Source organism: Egretta garzetta, unplaced genomic scaffold (genome assembly GCF_000687185.1).
Source record: "Egretta garzetta isolate BGI_Z169 unplaced genomic scaffold, ASM68718v1 scaffold139, whole genome shotgun sequence".
NCBI lineage: Eukaryota > Metazoa > Chordata > Aves > Pelecaniformes > Ardeidae > Egretta > Egretta garzetta.
This window is the reverse complement of record NW_009260832.1, coordinates 138148-155995: the sequence shown is the minus strand read 5'-3', so window position 1 is coordinate 155995 and position 17848 is coordinate 138148. Positions and strand designations below refer to the sequence as shown.

Sequence of the window (17848 nt, the reverse complement as noted above, 5' to 3'; positions counted from 1 at the left end):
ACATGGAAGAGCAGCAAGGGATAGTAGTCCGAGGGTCGGACCAGCCTAGGAAGTTTCCTAGTGACGTCTCTAACCCAGGCTCCTGGGAGGCAGCAGACCTCCCTAAGAGCAGGGTCTGCCCGGCATCCAAGGATGCCTCCCAAATTCCCTTTTTGTCCATCCTCACTGCTGATCTACATAAATCCTCCCAGATTTACTACTTGATTGGCATGTATTCCATTAATGCAGATGGCTTACTATGCTACACTGCAAGCACATGTAGACCCTGAGAGACCCCTGAGTGGTCAGCATAGTGGCAGCTGCTCCAGGAACAATTCTTTAACTCAAATGTACACAATTTTTCTGTCTTGTGTGAAGAATACTCTTTTTTTTTTTTATCCATCAGATAATACCCCGAGGAATGAAGACTTAGTCTTTGCTATGCTCTTAGTTGGTTTCACTGCAAATTTTATTCTTGTATGTGAACGTGTAAGCACTCTTAATATTGCTATTGTGGGGAAAGGAAAGATGTTCACAAGTTGAATCAATGAGAGAGATGATTTTTTTCTTCATGTTTAGATGGGCTATTTTTCTTTCATTTGCTTTTGTATCATGGTCAGGATACACAGTTCTGTCTGTCTGCTCTGCCCTGTTGGGTCAATATTTTATATACAACTGATATAGATATATATGTACTGGATATTTTTTCTTCTTTCCAAACTGAGTCTTGTTTCATCAGAAGGTAAGGGGAAGATAACTTTTAAAAGCTCTGAGCTTAGAAGGAAAGGATCATAAGTGTCAGGGGCTGAATGAGAACCATGACAAAATGCCAAAGATCTGAGGATGTCCCTGAGCAGGAAATCCTATGGGCTGTTCACCATGTAGTTTTATTACAGTCTCCCTACCAAAGACGACATTAGCTCAAGTGTATTACTTATGAAATGCAAGGGACTGACTTCTTAAAAAAAAAAAAAATTACAAGGGTACTAGATAGAACTGCCATCCCATTAGTTCTTCCCCAGTCATGCTTCTGCACACTGACAGCCCAGGTGAGCAGCAGATGGGGGCAGTTGTAGGCTCTGTGGAAGGACACATAGCTCTTAATTGACTTTCTTCTAATCCTCAGGCAAATTTCACCTTATGCTAATAGGGATTTTGCTTTCTTCAGAAGGTGACATATCTCAGAATAATTCCCTTTCTGAGTTTTTTTGGGAATGTTTCACAATCTGAGATTGTGATGAAATTGGCATTTGAGCATTTGCAGCTTCTTTTATGCTGTCCTAGCATCATCATCTTTTTTTTTTTGTTTGTTTGGCCCCTTCCTCCCCATTTCTGTGTGTAAATTATTTCAGGAATTTTTGTCACATTCAGGTAAGCTGATCTCAGACATCGCCTCTAATTCTGCTCTTATTTTTTTGTTTCTATGTATTCTTTTGGTCAGCCCTGAATTGGTCAGGCAGTTGGACTAGATGATCATTGCAGGTCCCTTCCAACTGAAATATTCCATTCCATTCCATTCCGTTCCATTCCATTCCATTCCGTTCTATTCCATTCCATGTTTTCCCCTTCGAGGTGTAGTACTTTGGCTTTATTTGTGTTACATCTTGTTCACCCTTTGTTTTCGAAGTCATATTATCTGAATTAAAAAATAAGATAGCAATAGTTTTACAATAAAAAATTGTTTTTTGTTTACCTGCAAACTTTATTCATGTATTACTTCTTGCAGGCCACTGCAAGAGGTTAGTCTGTAGTGTGATTACAGCAGGCTTTGGGCTTTCATCAGTTTCAGTGGGAGTTCTCCTATGACACCCTAATGGTGAGCCCATATGAGCAATATGGGTCCTAATTTTTTTTATCTGAAGTACCTGCTTCTGAGTTATTCCCTGCCTTGTGTGTGGAGGGCTTATAACAAATTTTAAAAGTCTCGTTTAATCTTTCATGTATTTTAGGATCTTGACAGCGCTATAGTAGGGAGACAGAGTTTGGAGATGGAGATCAGAAACCTTCAAGATAAACTGACTGCTAACCAGAAAGCTTTGGACACCTCAAAGCAAGAACTGCACAGCCTGAAGAAATCTTCCAGTGAGCTGGATGGAAGCTTGAAGAGCAGCAGAGAAGAGGCTAGAACTGCTCAGAGCTCTTTAGTGGCTTTTAAAGAGCAAATTGCTACTCTGCTCAGCAGTGGATCTGCAATAGTTAAACCTTCAGAGAAGGCCATTTTGGAGAGCATCCAAGAAATGAATTGCAAAGAGGAGAGTAAAGAAATAGTAAGTTGGCAACTACTTGCCCAATGTGTGTATTTATTTTCTTTGGATCCCCTTTAATTTTATTCGTCAGTTAGAGTGTTACTTCATTCTGCTTAGGTTTTGAAATTACAGAAATGTTTAATTTTATTGTCTATTGATTTGAGATAATAGGTAAAATATAAAATGGGGTGGTGGTGGTGGTCTTGCAGTTTTATTATTTAGTGTTTTCTCCACTGTATGACCAGCAGTAATTTCTCAGTGTTTTTTAGGTGGGATGAGTGCAAACTATTGTTTGTATTTAATTGCAGTCTAAATTGGAAACCTTTCTGTGCCATTAAAATTAATAGGAGTTTTGCGTGCTTATTGTTCATTTTATTAACAGGAGGCAAACAGATGCTTAAAATGAAGAGACTGCTTGGAGATGAATGTCTGAACACTGAGTTGCAAATGCAACATTATTAATTATGTAACTGAATAATTATATGACAGTAAGGAGAGGAGAGAGGGGAAGAGGGAAGCAAGCAACTTTTGGGATAGAGCTGTTTTTCAGTATTCGGCAGTAGTGTAATCAGATGCTTTCCAGCATTTAATTTATAAGTAGTTTACAACGTAAAATCCATTACATTATATGTTCCAAAGTTAACAGTGTAGAGCTAGGAGTGTTTTCAGAATTGTTGGTTCTTGTTATGAGATGTTATCCTTTTAGCCTTGGGCTTTGGCTAAATTACAGAAATGATTTTTTTTTTTTTTAACAAAATCTTTTAGTTAAACACTCTTCAACAGTTAATGATGGGGAAGCCCTCCTCTGAGACTTAGCTATCCATACGTCACCTACATGCTGCATGTATTTTCTAAATCCCTCTGATCTGTTTTGTCTACTCAGCACCTTGATAGACTAGTGATTTTATTGTTTTATTTTAAAGAATGTCAGTTGACTGCCAGGTATTGCTGGTTTGCTAACATCTTTGAAAAATTTGTGTCTAAATTAGTTTGTATTTGTATTAGTTTGATATTAGCTTTTTTTAGTCAATTGACTCATCTTAAATACAGTTTCTGCTGTTCACTTTTGGGCATCTTGCATGTCACCACTTCTGCCATTTTCTCCTGGGGGTCACAGCAGATTTTTCTCTTTTTGTCCTTTTAAATGTATGTATTTTGAAGATAGATATTTTACCCTCTTTTTAATAATTTGAGAGTGCATCTTTCATATCTTTCTAACATTTCCACCCCACCTAACCCCATATGTTTTGTTGGTTTTCTTGCTCCCTAGATGGTATCTCAGCTTGAAAGCCAAATAGCTAAATTGACTGAAGCTTTGGAAAATCAGACCAGATTGTACCAAGAAGCTCTGGAGAGGAGCAGGAAAGCTGAAAAATGTTCTGAGACTTTCCAGGATCAGCTGAAACACTTGGAACAGGAATTGCTGTCTGTAGATCTGATGCAAGATGGTTTGAAGCTTGAGAAACAAAAAGTACTTGCACGCTTTATTTTCTTTTGCATAAAAGTTGCTAAAGACAGAGATGCAGCTAATTGTATTGCATTGATCAGCTGAGTATTACTCACAGTACTACAAGTAATACTAATTAGCAAACTCAGGCATTGTGTAGGGAGTAGTAATATCTTCTCTTTGACCAACAGTTTTAGTTGGAAAAAGTAGCTAAGCTTTTGAGTTCAAAATCCATTTAATGTGAAAAAATACAGATTAAAAGAAGTCTCTGTAAAATACATCAGAAGTCCTTCAAGGATTTTCTGATCTCTCTGTCTTCTCTAATATATCATACGGTCTGCAGTCTCTCAAGATCTTGCAGTCCTTGATTCTTTTATATCCTTAGACCATCAAGGCTGCCAGGATTTTTTAATTAATTGTATGAATAAACACACTGTTAGCCTATAACACATCCACATACTAAGAGTTTGAAAAACGACATAGGACCTGGAAAGCTTAGCCAGCCATCCAATACAGCTAAGACAGACAAAGTTGTAGCATGTTACCAGGCCAAGATCAATGCTTAGAAAGTGGAATTTGCAAAGAATCAACAATTTGGTGCTGTCTGTTTTGCATTAGTCTATGATAGGGTAACTTTTATGAATGAAGCATCCACCACATTGGGAACAAAACAGAAAATGGAGCTATTCCTTCCCCTTTGCTACCTCCTTGAAGAACACGTGGCTCTAGTTTAATTTCTCTCTAGATTTTGCTGCAATTAAGAAATTTTTGTTGTGATTTTTTTCTATTAATGAACAATTTAAGTACTTTATTCTGATGCTGCTGTTTTTAACTTTTTGAACTAGAAGCATCACAAAACAAAAGGAGGTTCTTTCTTTGTTTTGTCATCTTGGGCTCAAGCAAGTTATGGATCTGGTTTGTTTTTTTTTCTCTGTTGTTTCTTTGCAAAGATTACGAAGTAAGACAAAACAAAAGCAAATACAGTTCTTAGCGAGAAGGAGAGCTTTGGACTTTGCAAGAGAGGCTGTTTGAGACCAGGGAACTAATGCAATTTTAAAAAAGCTAGCAGGGCAGGACAAAATAAGGAAAACCCAGATTAAATAATGTTTGATATCTGTACATGTTCACAACAGTAAGCCAAATGGAGATGCAATTAAAATAATCTTTAAAGCTATTTGTAAACCAATAACTGTTATCTCTAAAACTTGCTCTTCCAAAGAAGGGCAAAAGACTGACCACGTGAACATCTCTGCGTCTCCTCAGACTACATCGGGTCTCACCCACGGCATCCCTGGTGCCAGTGTTATCTGTTTTAGAGTTCACAGCAGTGGGCAATCACAACAGTTGCAATTAGTTGGGATGTAGCTGTCCTCTCTAACTTCTCCCTGCCAGCGCATGGTTGTGTAAAGCAGCAGAGCCACAGACAGGGACTGGAGTCAGAAGCAGACACACACACCTAGTGCTCTTACTGCAGGGGAGTGGAAATCAATCTGGTCTTGCTGAGAAGATAAACACAGTAGGCCCAGTGAATTATGAACAAAATAAATGTTGACTAGAAAAGGCAAATGGAGAATTTCCAATTGTGTCAGGAGTGTGTACTATAAACATACCCTTTCAGTACGCTATTTCTTGTGGATAGTGGACTTGGCTATGTATAGTTTGTTGCTGGTATAGGGGGAATTGCTTTTAAGTACTACTTCTAATGTAGTTTTGTTATTCTTTCCACATCTTATCTTAGTATCTGAAATTTCTGGAGCAGCTTAATGAGAAGATGAAGCTGGATAGCCTAGCAGCAGAGGTTGGATTTGATATGAATGTGGATGCGATTCTAGCCCGGGTAGAGCAGTTAGTGAAACTGGAAGGTGATGCAGTGATTGAAAACAAGACTATGGCATATAGCCTAAGAAGGAAGGTAGGCAAAAAAGGCATACTGTTACTCTTTGTCTCAAAGATAAACATTGTTTTGGTTGTATTTCTATAGTGGCTTGCTAGAGGCAGAAGATTGGAGCTTCATGTATGCACAAGGAATTTCAAAGATGTCCATTACATAAAAAGAAGATGGTGAATGTTTGCAAACTGTGCAAACAGGCTGTATATTAAAACAACTAAAACTACCACTTGGTTAAATACATGATACTGCTTTTCACAAATTCTTAAATGTATAAAGTTATACATGTTTATATGTGTATATACATCTACTTTTTAATACACATTTATAACATACTTCTGTAAACAACTACTGTCAATATTTAAGTCTAAAAGGATCTGCTGGGAAGAGGGGCATCTTACACAAACTTCTCTAGAAGCTGGTAGGATGTTGGTTGTACTTCACCAAGAATTTCAACATTTCCAACAAGAACTGGCCTCCTTTAAGATAAAATCTGTTCAAGTTTGGTCAGACACCCCTCCATCATCCTGTTATGACAGAGTGAAATCCTCTGGTTTTAGGCTTATCAGAATGGTTTAGAGCTTAGAATTAGGTCTGTTTAAGGTTTAAAACAACACTGTATTGTTTTATAACAAACTGCCTCTCTATCAGGGAGTGTAGTATGTATGTTAATACTCCTCAGATGTTCCAGAATAAAGCCTGGCAGCTTCTCTCAGGTAAACTGGAAATAGGTAGTTCCCCGAGCACCGCAAAACTAAGCTGTTGGACCTTGTATTGGAGCAGTGGATGAAAGTTCTCTTATTTCTATATGTTGATTCTCCTTCTTTCACACTAGCCTTAATTAACTGATTAAAGGTGGAAATATCTTAAACTATCACCACTGAAACCACTGTCTCCTTAATGAATCCCTCTTATACTTCAGACAATCTCAGATGTTGTGAGTGCTGCACAAGTATTTATGTTCAAATAGGGTGCAGTTTATATGTAAATTCATTCTAAAAGGTAGTGCACAAGTTCAGGGATGGAGAAGCACAATGAATTGGTAGTATATGTTTATACTGCTTCACAGAGTTTTCAAGACAGGGATAGGAGTTCAGGTTAAATATGTGATATGGGGATTAAATCTGCAAAACAATCTGTGTAGTACTGTTGCCTTTCACATATATTTTTTTCAAATATTCCTGTCTTGGGAAAACTAGTTGAAGACTCAGAAAGAAAAACTTGAAAGCAAAGAGCTGCACATGAACCTTCTGCGGCAGAAAATAACCCAGCTAGAAGAAGAGAAGCAAGTAAGGACCGCCTTAGCTGTGGAGAGGGATGAGGCCAATCTCACTGTCAGAAAGTTACATAAGATGATAGAGAGGTTACAGAAGCAGCTTGATCTGGCAAGGGAAACGAATGCTGATCTCAAAGCCAAGCTGTCTGAAACCAATGAACTTAAGGTGAGTTAAAAAGTTACATTTGTGCTTTTATCCATTTTTCTGTTCCAGTTGGATACAGCTGCAGTTTATTTACAATAAATGTGTTCATGGAGAACAGCTCAAATCCATTTATGTGGGGAAAGCAAATGTAATATTATGATGTTTGGGGTATTTTGCAATTTGTCTTGCTATACTAAGTAGCATCTGTAATGCGCAATGTAAATTTTCAGGCTAGCGTAAGAAAATTATGATATGTGCATCCCTTTCTTTCTTGTCGATGTGGCTGTAATCTTATATTTTCCCATACATTGCTCACAGAAGATTATTCTCGTAGGTATGGAGGGAGAAAAAGGGTTTTTTTCCGCATAAACTAGGCAAGATGCTAAATTTCCATTGTTCCTGTTTTATTACATTGCATCAGTAATGAATTGCCTGCTTTAACTCAAGTGAAAACAAGTAGTTTGCAGTTATTGACAGCTTTTGTCTTGTGGCTGGTGGAGTGAAGTAGAAAAGTAGGTGCGTGTTCCGACCAGCAAAACAATTGGCAACTCTTTTTCATGCTATTTTTCCAGGGGCTAGCAGAGAGTGAACTCTCGATGTGGTTTTTTGGCTGTCCAGTTACCTCTTTTCACAAAACCTGTAGAGAATTAATTGTCTTTGAAACAAAGAGCTTTTTGTTAATTAGGCTGAAATTTTTATAACTACTCAGTTCACACATACATGTGGTTGCATCAAGAACCCATGAGAAACCACATTAAAGTGCTTACTGATGATTACTTCTGATTATCTTTATTATTTGTTTGTGTTAGATCAAAAAGTGTGGCAAATTTAACATTATGTTATTGCAGATCAAAACTTTGGAGCAGAACAGAACAATAGAAGAACTCAATAAGTCTCAAGGCAAATTGGAAAGAATGAAAGAAAAGGCTGAGAAACAGCTTACCTCTGTCAAATCAGAACTTCTTTTAAAGGAGCGTAAAGCTACTGAAGATAAAGAAAAAAACAAAAATATGTTAGAAGCAGTTACCAGCGAGATGAAGGTGCTTAAAACTACCCTTGCAGAGTTAGCAAAAAGAGAGAGACAGGTAGGTGTATAGGTATTTGACAAATGCTAGCTGTCACTTAGAATATAAGAATGTGGTATAGGTGGACCAGCTATCCAGCTGTTCTGAAAACTTTTGTGAACATTATTTAACAAGGAAATTTTAGTTGACAGTTGTGAGCCAGAGTGGCAGTCGCAATTCTTAGAGGCAAAGCTATTCTTCAAGTTACGTAAGCAACAGAACGAATAATAAATACTGGCATTGTTTTCTTAGTTCACTGCAAAATATTATATTGGCTTTTGGAGAAGTATAAAAATGCTTTAAAATCCCAGTATCTTTTTAAGGTACATTTTTTCCATTTATCTTAGGTATACAACTTACTTGCACGTTACCATGTATAGGCCATAAATTCAAAGAATGTTGGAAAAGATCAGAAAATTAAAAAAAAAAAACCCAAACCAAAGTTAATATTAAATGTAACTATTTTGGATTGATTTGTGACACATAACTTTGTTAAAGTTTAGGTAAGAAAAATTTTTGTGGTAACTCACTTTGGGCAGGGTATAAGGAGTTTGAGGGAAGTACATTAGTAAATGTGTTCCATTCTAATTTCAAAAAATTGTGATGTATATGTGTAATTGCCCTGCATATTGTGTTTTGTATAGATGGCATAATTGTTGAAAGCCAATGGGATACTTCTTTAAAAAGTGATGTGTAATTTTAAATTCCTTATTCCAACTGCTTAGAACTTTCTTAGTTTTTCTAACTAGATTTTTTATGCTATGTGTTAGCCTTAGCAATGACTCTGGAAGAAATTTAAGAATGCTGTTTCAAAAAATGAGTCTAGAAAAGTACTGTTTTGCTCACATGGAGAAAAAAACCAACAACCTGGGGATCTTTCTTCCTAGAAAGCTTTAGCACTGTTTTGTTTTATAATGAAGGTTAGAAATTTGGCAGGAAAATTTAATTTCTTCATATGTCTCACGAGGAAACAAAGCATCCTGCATACAGAAGTTATGAATTATATTCAGGAAATTATTCCATGGAATCGTACATTGAGTACTTGCTAAAAACACACAAATGTTGAATTCTTATTGACTGAACCCAAGGCATTTCAAGCCACTTCAATACTGTTGCGGTGTTCTTTGGCCAAATTTGAAGAACATGGGAAAAGTGAGGCAAGTGAGTTACCAAGTGCAGAATGCTCAAGCACAGTGCAGAACTAGTTCTCAAGCTTTCCAGGTTAGTGAAAGAAAAACGCCAACTTATAATTCACCAGCATCCACAATCATCTGCAGCACAGCAACATTTCAAATATCTGCAGGTGGAACTACTGCTAAACTGGGAGAAAAGCTGTTGGCAAAACTGATGCCTTGTACTTGTGCGGTGCTGATTAGCAGTAATGGCATTTTAAGAATATGAGAATTGGCGGTAATATTCATAGCGTACTGTCCTGTATCTTAACAGTTTACTTGGCTAAAATCTATCCTTAAAATAAAGCTACTGTTGCTGAGTCAGAGAATTCATTCTAAACTCTCTGTCTCATTAATTATCGTGTGAGGTTTTTTCCTGACTTCTCCCAAACCATTACCCAAGGAGAATTCCTTCCTTATGCCCTGTGTAGTTCTTCACCTGCTTTGGACTCACTTGTTCTTCCTTCTTGGGGAAGCTAAACTAGACCAGACTTCTCTCACTGTCTGTAAAAGGTAGTGAATGCTGATGTTAAATACTTCTCTGAGCACGTGTGTATGTATTTAATCTGAATATAAGCACAGCCATGTCATCTGTGTGTGTATGCATGTTAAGAAAACTACTAGAAACCGAAATTACTGTTACCTGATGGAGTTGTTGATGTGGCCAGGTTGACTGCTTGTACATGCATTTGCATATTCTTTTCAGGTATACTCTGCTTTCCATGGATATCACTATGTGTAATGTTAAATAACATCGTAATATTGTGTGGCTATTTTCCGTACTGTTGAAATTAAAAGTGTGCAGAATTGAACTACTGCCAGCTGGTTAAGACATTGACTAGTTTTGTGATCATAAAGAAAGGCAGAACATACCCAAGTGAGGTCAGAGATTAAGATCTGATTTAAATAATTTAAAATAATTGGGATTTAACAGTGTTTCTGGTCGTTCTTTGCTCTTAGTAATTCTTACTAATTTAAGAGGAAGAATTAGCTTTGGCATTTCTGTGTTTTGTTCCTTTTTTTCTTTTTTTTTTTTTCTTTAAGTGAATGCACAGAATCAAAGCATCCAAATTGTTAGAAGTGAAGCCCTGTAAGAAGGGTGTAATAACACTGCCAGTCTGCTTTAGGATTAACAGTCAGCTCTGGTGACTGTAGCTAATAACAGCAAAGCATCCACATTCTTGGGTAGACATATAAAACCATTAAATAAAAAGGTGTTCAAAGCAATTTTTAATTATACTGCAGAGTAAAAACCAGAGAGGCGAAGCTATATGTGAAAAGTCAAAAAAGTAGAGATTACTAGAATGGATATGCAGTGAGGAATTAGTTGGATATATTGAAATTTTACAAGAGTAATTGTAAGTTTACAGATATCCATACTGGATTTCCTCTGTCTGTGGGGTGAACAGAAAAACTTTCTGACTTCATATATCAATATTGCATATTTCTGAGTACAAATAAATATTAACACAGCTGACATTAATTTTAATAAGACTAGATAAAGGGTATGCATAATGACTGATGAAAAAAGGATGTTCACAGGGACTGATAACATTGGCATGCAACCACTGCAGTCAACTACAGATTAAAATCTGAATGTATATTAGTTTTATATCAATTTAACTCAAGTCCTTATTTGCAGTAGTACTTGGAGTAAGAATATAAATGGCAATGTTTTGGTTGAGTTTTTGATTGTTATAAGGATTTTTCCAGTCTTAGTTTCCCCCCCCCTTTTTTTTTTCTTTCTATTAGAATAAGACCCCTTCTACTTTCCTGTAGTTACAGGGTAAAACCAAAATGTAGTGTCTGTTTTTTACTTCTGCTCCCCCCTCCAGATATTTTGGGTTGATGCTCTAAATTGCATTCATTCAATCTCTTTTACTTCAGATAATTTTACTCACTGGATAGAAAGTGCAAAAAAAATTTATGATGAGTGCTTACTGCTGTAACAAGCCTTTGGTTTTGAGTCTGTAGTAGTGATGTTCGTCTTTTGTTATTTCCCTCCTTTACTTCAGATCGTGACTATCTTAGAAATGTTAACTGCTATTGAAGAAAGCCTTAAAAAGAGAGTTAGGTGGTACTTCTATTAGCTTCTAGTATTTCAGCAGAACTGTTGTGTTCTTAACATGTCTCTGTTGCATTGTTTTTAAAACTGAAATACATTTCTCATCTATTTTTTTTCTTAGGTCTTATATGTTTTAGCACAAGATTTTAAAAAGTTGTCCATGGTGTACTTACAGCACTGTCTCAACTTAAGAGTGTAAATACGCATTTTGCTCCATGTGAGACATGCAATAGCGATCTAAAGATGGTCCAGCATGATTCATCTGTTGCTTTTGTTTGGAGTTTTTAAAATTCAGATTGATGTCCCCTGGTGGGGCATTTTTGCATCCAAGAGTGATGGTTCTCTTGTCAGTTTGTGTGGAGAATTTATATTTGTAGTCAACACTTTTTCTGCATTTCCACTGAACTACAGCTTTGTCTGCACTGTACTTTATATGCCACGATAGAATAGTCAGAAAAGTTGGGTTTTGTCTAGGTGTTATGCCATTAAAGTGGAAAAAAATCCTCAATTTAAAATGCACATAAGTGAATGTCTTAAAGGATTTCTTTAAGGGCTCTGTGTGCTTTCCAGTTTAGGTTATTTGCTGATGAAAGTTATTGAATTCTTAACATTTTTATTGTCCATCCAGTATAGCTATGACCTGCTTTTCCCATCAGAAATAGACTGAGATGATTGTGTATACATTTTTAATTCCCTCTGGCAAAATTCTTCTGGACCAATAATCTGTGTCAGTGCAGCAAATTTAATTTGGTTGCATTTGATACATGGTTGTAGTGCAATTTGGTTTACTCACAGTTACCTTAATTATAATTCAACTTAATTATAAGTTGAACAGCTTGTAATAGCAAATATATGAGAGCAAGAAATCAATTGCAAAGTACAGACCCTAATGACTCCCAGGAGATCAGTTGGGTTTGCTGTATTATGGAGGTTTAATTCATCCAAAGACTGGATCTTTGCAGAGAGCTGCCGTGATCCTTTAGCATAAAGTCTGTATGGAGACAAATTCCAGCTCTGCTGTCTGCTTGTTCTGTCTGTGATCCAGATGCTTAAAAAAATCTTTAACTTCTGTTAAATTGTACTCGCCTAGCACACTGCCAGAGCCTTGCATCAGTGACCCCCCCGAACTTGGTGTTGAAGAGAATATGTGGGAACTTGGGGGTTTTTGGTGTTACGTTGTTCCAACATTTCAGCCAAGATGTTGCACTGCCTTGATAAGACAGATAGGTGGGACTGAATTCTCAAATCCTTCTGCCCTATACTGTCTTAGTTTCCATATTTGTTTTTCTGAACTGGTGGCAGTTCCTTAGGGTTTGTACTGGCATGAAACAAACTGTCTTTGGCAAAGTCTTGGAAGTGAGACCTTGTTTTCAGAGTTTTTCCAGCTTGCCTCCCAAATGTTGTAACTGCTTTAGAGTTCTGCACAGTATTCTTGGGGATGGACATGCATTTCAGTGGTGCTTTTACCTCTGTTTCAGGAGCCCATTTATCTCCTTCCTACCATTAACCATCAGCGTGATTGGTGGAGTGAGGGTGCTGCCACACCAGAGCGCGAGTCTGGCTTCTCGATGATTTTGGTGTTTCTGTGATATTTTGAGTCTCTGTCATGCTTGGGAATGGGGATCTTGATGTTCAAAGAGAGAGCAAGACAAGCGTATTTCCTCAAATAGGAACATTTTCCTCTTTCAATTATGTGTTGATGATAAAGAGTATTAAGGCATCAGTCATTTGGGCTGTGTAAAGCATTGTCTGTTGAAGAGGCATTGAAGTTTGACTTATCATGATCCATACTGTGAATTGAGAAGACTAAACCAGTGTTCATGTTCATCCAATTTTAAGTTTTTTATCTATTTGGTGGCAGCGTCACTAGTGATGGCAGTTACTTGTGGATGTCTGTGCATTTCGAGCTGCAAAGAGAAAGCTGGTTTCTTTAATTACTTTGCCAAACACCCTGCCTATGATCTATTTTCAGCAGCTATGCACAAAAGAAAAATGAGCATCTCCCAGGCTGCTGCATCTTGAATTTTGGCTTCATCCTGATTCCAAGTCAGACTGAAGGATGTGCCGAACCTCCACCTTTCTTCCTCCTTTCTGCTGTGGTTTCCACAGGAAAGTGCAGGGTGGAGGGGAGCAGTGGCAGGCAGTGGTCAGGAGCTTGAGTCAGGACCAGCACCTTAGCCTATGCTGTGGGATGCACCCACCAGAGTTTCCAGTTATTTGTATAATTTGCAGTCATCTAGGCCAAGTACAACTCCTCTTCCTGTCTTTCCTCAGTTTTCGCTGTTGAGTCAGCAGGGTAGATATGCCTCTGAAGGACACTAAAGAACACTTGAAACTGTGTTTTGTGTTCAAGATCCTTAGCTCCTCAGTCGTTTACTTGTTTTGTTTTTTGAGGTATGCCCCAAAAGGCTGTTTCCATACTCTTCAGCTCTCTGTATTGAGTGACAGCAGAAATTCTTACATTTTGCACTGCTAATACAAATGCTTGTTTCTGTATACATGAATATATGTATATGTTTCTCCAGGAATCTCCTTTGCTTGATATTTTATTTGTTAGTGATTCCTTTCTGTTTGCTCTTGCAGCTGGCAGACTTCCGAGAGGTGGTCTCGCGGATGCTGGGCCTCAACATCTCCAGCCTGGCTCTTCCTGACTATGAAATCATTACCCGCCTTGAAGGGTTGATTCACTCCCATCAGCACCACTGCTTCCCCTGTGTCTGCCTCAAAGATGTGGCAAGGGCACCAGAGGAACACTTGCAGGGAAGCATACGGCTTTTTCACTGAAACACGTGTTTTGTAAGGAGACAGAACAAAGTAACATTGTCTTTTGTGCTTCCCTACCTGTTAGACATGCACAGAAAACATATTTATTTCTGTTCCTTGCTCTAAAGATACTGACTTGGGCTGATTTTTAGTGTTTCAATAGGGAGGCTGAGCCAAATGGATAGAGCTAAGCCAGCAGATAGCAAACAGAAAATCCCTGGACAGCACACCTCTTCCGTTATGAAAATGAGAGGCGATATGTGAACCATGTATAGCCCTCCAGTTCCATTGCAGAGGCACTGAAGGCATGGGCTACCCCAGGTCAGTTCACAGTTTTGGGAAGTACTTGCTAATGAATGTCAGCTTCAGTGACATCCCATGAGCTTTATGACTGGGTGACAGGGTTGAAAGAAAGTGGAGGTTGTCCCGTTGCTGTTCCTCTTGCACTATGGGACCTGTTTCTGCATTTTTGCGCATAAGGACTTTAGCGTCAGGATAGATAGCTGGAAGTTAGACAGAAGACAATTTTGGAACAAGGGATTTTTTTTTCTTCTGTTTTTTTTTTTCTTAGTCTGCTTTTGTGCCAAAACAAAAAGTTACGCTTTGTCAGCAAAGGCTCTTTCACAGGGTCCAGTCATGTGCCTGGTGTAGATATATTTGGTAAAATTGCACGTTGCCCTTGGTGATGGTGCCTTGAAGATTTTTCGTCTAGCTGCTGTAGTCCCTGGACAATTAATCCATAGGCCAAATAAGTGGTAGTTCTTCTGAGTTAATAAAAAGTTATCTTAAAATGCTTATCCGCTACAGAAAATAGTTGAATTACTAAAGTCTTTATTTTCAAAAAAGCAATGATGAGATGTCCAGAATCACATCCTTATCATATAATATGCTTGTCTATCACCCTTTCTGAATGTTGTTAAGCTTTGTGGTTTTTTAAAGACAATTGAACAATAAATCTGTTTTAATAGCATACTCAAACATGATTCTATGGTTTTTAGTTGTCTCTTCCCATTATATATTTTATATGGATATGCAGAACAGTAAAGAAGACTTACCTATTTATGTCTGACCATTGTGGACTTTTTACAGTATCTCAGCAAATTATAACCCACTTGCAAAAACTGAGCACTCTATTTTAAGAAAAATGAGACTTTTTCAAGTAAGTGTGGTAATTTTGGTATCTGGCTGGGGACTCAAAGCATTATAGGTTGCTTTTATTTCACTTCCCTCTGAAGAATCATTGCTCAGTGACTTGTTAGTAGAAAACCAAAAAACACCCAAGCTTTTGCAAAATCAGTCATTTGAGGAGACATTGTAAACCATATATTCTTATGCTCCTGTGGCTACCTGGATTAAATTAAATTTTCTTTCTTGTTTTACCATGGAACATTGTTTTTCAGGTAAAGTTGAATAAATGGATAAAGGAAAAAGTTAGTATTAAATTATATAGAATTACACTTAGGAAAGCACCACAATTTCAAAGTGAAATAAAAGATTGAAATGTAAATATTTTTAGACATGATATGTTGGTTGGGAATTTAGAGGCTGGAAAATGATGCAATAATTTTCTAATTCTTTGTGAGAGAATATGAGTAGTTTCAGCTTGTGTTTTGCTGGTTCTGTAGGCACTTCTGCTTGAGACATTACTAAACAACAAAATCTGTTTTCTTCATCCGCTTTAGTAAATATTATACAAAGCATATTTTACCATATTTTGCATGTTAAATAAACTGCGTTACAAAATTAGGTCCACTCAGCCCAGATAATACTTTCATAACTTTAAGAAATAGTCTCTGAGAGTGCCAATCATAAAGTAAGCGTGTGTATTTAGCCATATTTTATGGTTGTGAGATGATTTCCTAATGTCTGCCAGGAGACTTAAAATCTCCTGCCGTGCTCAGCAGTCCTGTATCCTGCTGCCCTGTGACCAGCCGTGGCACCAGCATGGAAGTTCCAGCCCCACAGGAGCCACCAGCAAAGTTCTCCAAATTACTTCAGAGAAGGCAGGTTTTCACATGAAGTTGGTAGCAAAGCTTGATTACTGTCTTGTGTGTTAAGCCAACAGAAATTAGAACAAGGGGTTTCTAATGCCTTTTTTTTACACAGTGGATCTGTATTTTTTTAAATATTAATGCTAATGTTCATCAAGGAACATGACCTCTTAGCTGACTGTTAATATTCCCTGTATTTGCTTTACTTCCAGAAGAGTACTCACACCTTTGTTCTTTTAGCCAAAGCAAATACCAAAAAAAAAAAAAAAAAGCAGTAATTTGACATGAACAAAGTTCAGGTGATTTTTGACCCATGTAATTTAATTAACCCCTGAACAAAGTTTAAACTGCCTTGCAATCTTTTTTTAAGGTTTGTTTCATACAACATTGAACTTAGTCTTCCTTTTGAAAAAAAAATACTAAAACAGGCTTATGAATGTCCTCAATATTTGTTTCAAAGGTTTTCTTCTTTTTTAAACCAAAGATGTGTTCAACATGAGACAGATCTGATTGACAGAAATGTAAAGTATGTATTAGGGCTGTGGCAGCACACACCCCTCTTTCAGTAGATTATTTTTATGACGTTTGTTTGTATTAATGAAAGTTATGGGATTAAAGGTTTGCTATTGGTTCATAATTACTCTGTTATTGTGGTAAAGGATTCTTTATTTAACCAACAGAATACATATTAAAAAAAAAGGTAGTGTGTGTGAAATCGCAGAATGGTACAGCTACAGGGCTAGATTTTATTTCTCCAAATAATAGCTGAACCAACTCCTGTGATGACAACATTATTTTAGATTGGCAGTGTTAAAAAAATGCAAAACTCAACAAATTAAAATGTTGCAGTTGTAGATATTGAAATGAAATAATTTACATGCCGTAAATATTGTACTAATAAAATCACAACAATGCAGATAGAAAAATGAGTGTTATAACGTTATGACTGTATTAAAATATATGCAATGAATTTTTGTCTATACAGCATATTGTTGATAATACATTCTTCAAAACAAACAAGGAATTAATGCAGCAGAACCACAATTCCTCAAAGAAATTAAGTGCAAAAGCATTTAAATGTTTTGCTGAATTAGAATTAGGAAGCATAAAGACAGATCACATTGAATTACTCTTCGACTTATGTTGCTCTGGAGTTTATTTTTTCTGTGTAAGGCAGTTTGCTTGCTTTTCCACATTTCCCTTCTATGGATGATGCGCGCATCATCCACGTTTCCCTAGGGCTGTTCAGTTACTGGATTATGTTGCACATTATGATGGTGCAGGGGAGGGGAAATATGGATGACTCAAGTCATAACAGCTTCTAAATGAAAAAAAGCAGGTGGGGAATTGGGTGCATTTCTAGAGAAAAAGACTACTGGATCATGTATTCTCCCCAACTTTTTCATATGAAATAGAAGTATTTTTTAAGCCTATGGATGCTGACCATTTCTCTTGACCATCAAAGAGAAAAAGGGGAGGAAGGGAACAAAATGAAGTGAAATTCTCTATGAACTTAAAGAAGAGAAATCTCTGATATTACTGAAGCAGTGAAAACAAAATTAGTTAACTATGTGGAAAACAGAAAAAATTATGGCTTGCCAGAAGAGAAATTGGAAAGAATGTTCAATCATAATCCTTTTCAAATGGAAGATTTCAGGTTACTTTGTTCTTCTGTCAAAACAAATAAGGGTCCTCTATGGCAATGCTTTTTTTTTCTGGAAGAAAAGGAGGGTGAATTTGTTAGGCTGTACTCATAATTACTTAGGAATAACTGAGTCAGAAATAAAAGATCTACAAAACAAGACAATTTGC

At 37.1% G+C, this 17848-nt stretch overlaps 1 protein-coding gene across 1 annotated transcript in view; it reads left to right on the top strand.

Annotated features, from left to right (window-relative positions):
- The window catches only part of LOC104133554 (coiled-coil domain-containing protein 170), a 57538-nt gene extending 43160 nt beyond the window's left edge, over positions 1–14378 (top strand). The window contains exons 10-15 of the mRNA XM_035902359.1: positions 1929–2246; positions 3496–3696; positions 5411–5584; positions 6760–7002; positions 7830–8066; positions 13866–14378. Of these exons, the coding sequence (XP_035758252.1) occupies positions 1929–2246; positions 3496–3696; positions 5411–5584; positions 6760–7002; positions 7830–8066; positions 13866–14066 (1374 nt within the window). The 3' untranslated portion in view covers positions 14067–14378. The remainder of the gene's footprint in view (positions 1–1928; positions 2247–3495; positions 3697–5410; positions 5585–6759; positions 7003–7829; positions 8067–13865) is intronic.
- The last annotated feature ends 3470 nt before the right edge of the window (positions 14379–17848 follow it).